Source organism: Corticium candelabrum, chromosome 4 (assembly GCF_963422355.1).
Source record: "Corticium candelabrum chromosome 4, ooCorCand1.1, whole genome shotgun sequence".
In the NCBI taxonomy this organism is placed as follows: Eukaryota; Metazoa; Porifera; class Homoscleromorpha; order Homosclerophorida; family Plakinidae; genus Corticium; species Corticium candelabrum.
Window position 1 is genome coordinate 7,355,695 of NC_085088.1, and position 4,786 is coordinate 7,360,480.

The 4,786-nt window shown below is 42.5% G+C and overlaps 1 protein-coding gene across 1 annotated transcript; it reads right to left on the reverse strand.

Annotated features, from left to right (window-relative positions):
* Window positions 1-1,703: 1,703 nt before the first annotated feature.
* LOC134179054 (uncharacterized) lies at window positions 1,704-4,502 on the reverse strand. Its single transcript, XM_062645957.1, has 3 exons — window positions 4,405-4,502; window positions 4,109-4,350; window positions 1,704-4,038 (listed from the first exon to the last, which is right to left on the reverse strand). The coding sequence occupies exons 2-3, from the start codon at window positions 4,281-4,283 to the stop codon at window positions 2,105-2,107; spliced, it is 2,109 nt and encodes a 702-aa protein (XP_062501941.1). The 5' UTR covers window positions 4,284-4,350; window positions 4,405-4,502; the 3' UTR covers window positions 1,704-2,104.
* Window positions 4,503-4,786: the final 284 nt, after the last annotated feature.

Genomic DNA, 4,786 nt, shown 5'->3' on the forward strand with positions numbered 1-4,786 from the left:
GTTGCTGGTGGTCCTTTCGACCTAACAGAAGACAAAGAGAGCAGTTTTCTCATATCTGCACAACACACATGCAGCTAGGCCGGTTAAAGAAGGCAGAAATCGCTGGCAAATAGCATCTTTTAGAGGCTTCAGCATATCAGAAATGTTTGGAACAGTTCTCATAAGATACGACCATCTGTGAACCAAAACCTTGACTGAAAGCTGCATGCGGATCGATGTGTGCTAAAAATAACAGACAGCTTGTCAATTTGTACAACCTATTCCGTAACTTTGCTGTCAACGTATTCGGTTACAAAAAGTGGATGGCCTATATAGAGCTGCACCTATATGTCGCTTTCCATGCAGATGTCGTAATTTAGACAGATCTAGGGACCGCCAAATGCACAACATCCTTCTTCAAACTTGTTCTCCATCACTATCAGCCAAGTTTTCAGAGCATTGGAATGATAGCCGAAACCGGGACCATCTTTAACAAGTGCATCCCAACCTCCCACCAATCCCTGACATTTTCACAATTTCGGCTCCAGTGGCATCATCTGCATACCATAATTTTTACATAGCCGTACGTGTCAGCCTAGTGATGAGAAGTAGGATCCAATGATACACATAGAAAGTTTGACATGAAAGTAGTGCCAGTTTTTCAATCAGGACAGTCTGATGTTTTTGGTTTGAATGGCATTTTCCAGTAACATCAGACCACCTGTTGCTTTTCTGCAGTGGGCTCCAAACTCTACAATATACTTGGTCATTGTTGGAACAATCCCTTTAATCAAAGAGCTAGAAAAGATACTGAAGCAAATCTGACCCATCTGGCACAGGCAAGAGTTGTCAATTGATGTGTCGTATTACGTTGCCAATCACAACAGCCGATGACTGTGTGACCTCAACCTACTGATGTCATACTGACTGACAACATTCAGTTGATTAGACTGTGTGCTTCCAAACGGCTTGTTCACGACCACCTCATCTTAAGCAAACCATCTTTTTTCACTGCTTACTTCATCCGCTATCTTCTTAGCGTTATGCATTGCTATAAATTCCCTTACACCTGATGCCGCCTAGACCTTGCAATTGTAAACATGAATTAGACTGTTCTGGCAAACAAACTTTTTTTATGAACATTTCGCGCATCTAATTGACTGTTCGTCCATTGGTTGTGATTGCCACGTACGACATAAAGTAAATGCTGCTTCATGATTAGATCCCGCATAAGAGGCATGGCACAGTGACAAGATACAGTTTCAGCTATGAGCCCTACAAGAAACGGGACTTTGTAAAAGTTACGAGACTTGGCGAGTAGCGTACTCTAAACGTACGTATGGGCTGACCCGACTTCCGGTCTGCAAACGATTTTGTAGAAATAGGCCACGCCTCCTTTGTGTGCCCAATCACGGAGCAGTATTTCCTGTAGTTATCTCGTATGGGGCAAGCAAAGACAACATAAACCCACCAACATACATATGACCTAATTTTGCACCATTCTTACTGTATCGAAAACTATCCAAAAAACCATCCTTGTAAAAGTTAATTAAAAAGAGCTGGTGACAGAACATGTACACTTCCCTGTTTAGCACCATTTCCAATATTAATGCATCTGATAACGTCTCTTTCACTTCAACCTCATTTTTTCCTTTGCATACAATACATGGGTATTGGCAACTACTAGTGGTGGCATATGTGACATTGATTAATCAATATGGGATTAATTACTAAACGGTAAGAGATGTTTAACCAGTCCATTCTTTTACAATAATTATAAATCAGGCACTCAGTCAAGCAGAAAGGCTGGACAAGTCAGTAGAGTATGGACACTCCATACATGCTGTGTCATAAATCTGTCTTTAATGCGTGCAGTTATACTGTGTTGATTGTCCGCTTGATTACCAGTAAAGTTCACTGTGATTTCCAACAAAGTTGAGGAGATACTCATTTCTTGGTACACAAATAGCAAATATTGGCAGGAGTCAAGTTCCTGGAAAGAACAACCAGCAAAAATACAAGCAAATAAGGAAGCATTAATTAATACAGATTTGCTGGTTATGCAATCTCAAAACTCAAATTCTCAATCCAGCAAGCTCATCACTTGATTTTGATCTTGATCTCTTTAGGTGCTAGATATCATGGCAGCAAAGATACCTCCAATAACTGGACGAGCTCTAAAGCCCTTCACTTTACCAGTTGTTGTGAAATACCAATCACTGAATGGAACCCGATCTGGACTCATATCAGCAAAATGATACACACTGTTTGTAATTGCATCAAATTGGTCATGATTGCAAATTGAGGCGATCCACATGAGCCAGTCAGTTTTTGTAAAGTCTGCACGATTGTCAAGAGGAACACCATATGCATTCATCTTCTTTTGATAATAAGCACATTCCAAATCATACACTGATTGAGGAAACAAATTTAAACCAAGGTATCGATCATACAAAAGATTGTATTTGAGTGACCACGTGTCGGGCAGATTGTACTGCATTCGGTAATGATCTCCATCACTAGCATTTTTCATCCACATTGTTACAAAATTCTTTGCTTGCATTAAGTAGTGTGTAGCTATGTCTTTCTGACCATCTTGTTCGAGTAAATATGCTAGTGCTCCAAGGCCAACAATTCCTTTGATCGCAAGATTTGCATTATGTGGAGAAGGACCTTCAAAATCATCTGTGCACAACTGGTTGCCTGGATCTGGAAGGTTGGATACTAAATAGTCTCCCCATTTACGAAGCAAAGGCCAGTAGGGTTTTAGATACGTCAATGATCCCGGTTGACTCGGAAAGGCCAGTTTTTCTATATTTCTGTACCGTTTTGCTATGGCAGCTATCATGATGAGCATGTTACCAGTCTCTTCCATTGGCATCTGCTCTTGATGATTTGGAGCAAGATCACAAATGGGCCAATGACCGAGATGATGTGGTGCCCAGGCAAGGTTGTAAGGAATATACTCACCGTATGCTTTTGTTTCATTATTAGCATATGCAAGAATTGGCATTAGAAGCTTCTGCAATCGAGTGGGAAAAATATATAGAAGAAGAGGAGAACCCGGATAGAGAACATCAACTGTGTTCACAGCACCACCACTTGAAATTTCCTTCAGAAAAGCCCATTCTTGTTCTAATATGTCATTCCATACTAACTGTGTTCCGCCCACAGTTTGTCGCCAGGCTAATGTTGCTATCGTACTGTAATTGTCAGCTGGACTAATGTTTGCAGAGATCACCCCAATAAGAAAAGCATCCGTTAATATACATGTTAATCCCACACGAGAGGCGCTAGCATGAGCAGATCTCAACATTTCTGCTGTGTCATTGTTGTAGAGATGCCGCCACAAAGGTATCATGTTATGTCCAAAATAGCGAATGGACACAACTTGATCATATGCTAGAACAATGTAACGACTTGCTCCATTGCCCTCTCCCACATTACCCAAATCCCATGAGACAGCTAAAACAGGCCAGTTATCTTCACATGCACGTGGAGGCTTATCGTCCTCATCAGGAAATGCTTTCCCATTAGCAAACGATCCTCTTGCATTGACATCACTCGTTATAACTGTAGACACATTGCCATTGTCTTCAACTGATGTATACCAGTAGCCCCAGTTTATTCTATCCGATCCCTGTTGCAAATATTTCTGATCGACGGTTCCTATAGACATAGTGTGATGACCTTCTACAGCTGACCTGTTGCGTGACCACGTGACCATTTCTTTGGAGTCCATCACAGCTGGTTCAGCAGAATTGTCATAATAAAGTTGAACGTCGTGTACTTTGTTGTCTTCAGATGACACGGTAAGGTTCAGATATGTCACAGGAATCTCATACATTGAGACATCCACATCCTCAAAGAGGGCCACAGGAATAGCAGAAACACTAGAGAAGATGACATCCAATTTTACTCCATCCTGATGGAAGGTATAGTAAGTAGACGATGGAGCTACAGCCACTCCTGTTTGCTCAACATTAGGAATTGAAGAACCTCTTAGTAAGCTCTGTGGTCCCATGTAGCGATATGTCTTGCCGTCTATGCGAATGAGACCTGCACAGGTAATCGTGCATTGCAACCCGTCATGCAGTTCACTGTCTAGAAAGTTGTAGAGATAGCTTACCCGTCAAACCCATGCTAGCTCCTGACCAATGCACTGGAAACTCGTCATACAGATTATCTGCTGCAGACCATATGCTCGTATAGGGGTTATTGACGACTAGAGGTACTGAAGGAGGTCGAAATGCGCTAAAGCAGGACCCGATCAAGGCAAGACATAAAAGCAGCGACACGTCCATTTCGTCAGCCACAGAGCATGTGACCCGAAAGATCACATGAATAGTTATCAAGGCGGGTGGGCGGGCACTGTAAAAACAAAATTAGCGACTGACCCATTCATTACCACATCGTGCTGCGTACACAAATATTGGAGGCGATCCAGTTGATACAATCCAGTGTCCAACCGGTCATCTCCCCCTACAAGGAAAAAGACCGATATTCGGAGGTTTCGTTTTCTGACAGTCTACCACAGAATTTATGTTCGAACAGGTCCCGTATACACGTGCAGTAGACCCGGATAACAAGACGAGGTAGACATTCAGCCACGCACACGTATTCCTATCACGGCAGAGCTTTGCCCTACATTGTAGCTCCAGTCGAACAGAAGCCCTCACTATCTGACCGGCACATGGGCCCCCAGAGCCCGGTTATTGTGACTACCCTGCAAACTCAAGAAAGGGACATATACGCGAGATGTTCTTACAGATGTATCGCAACGCGTAAGTGCAAATACGACGTACCA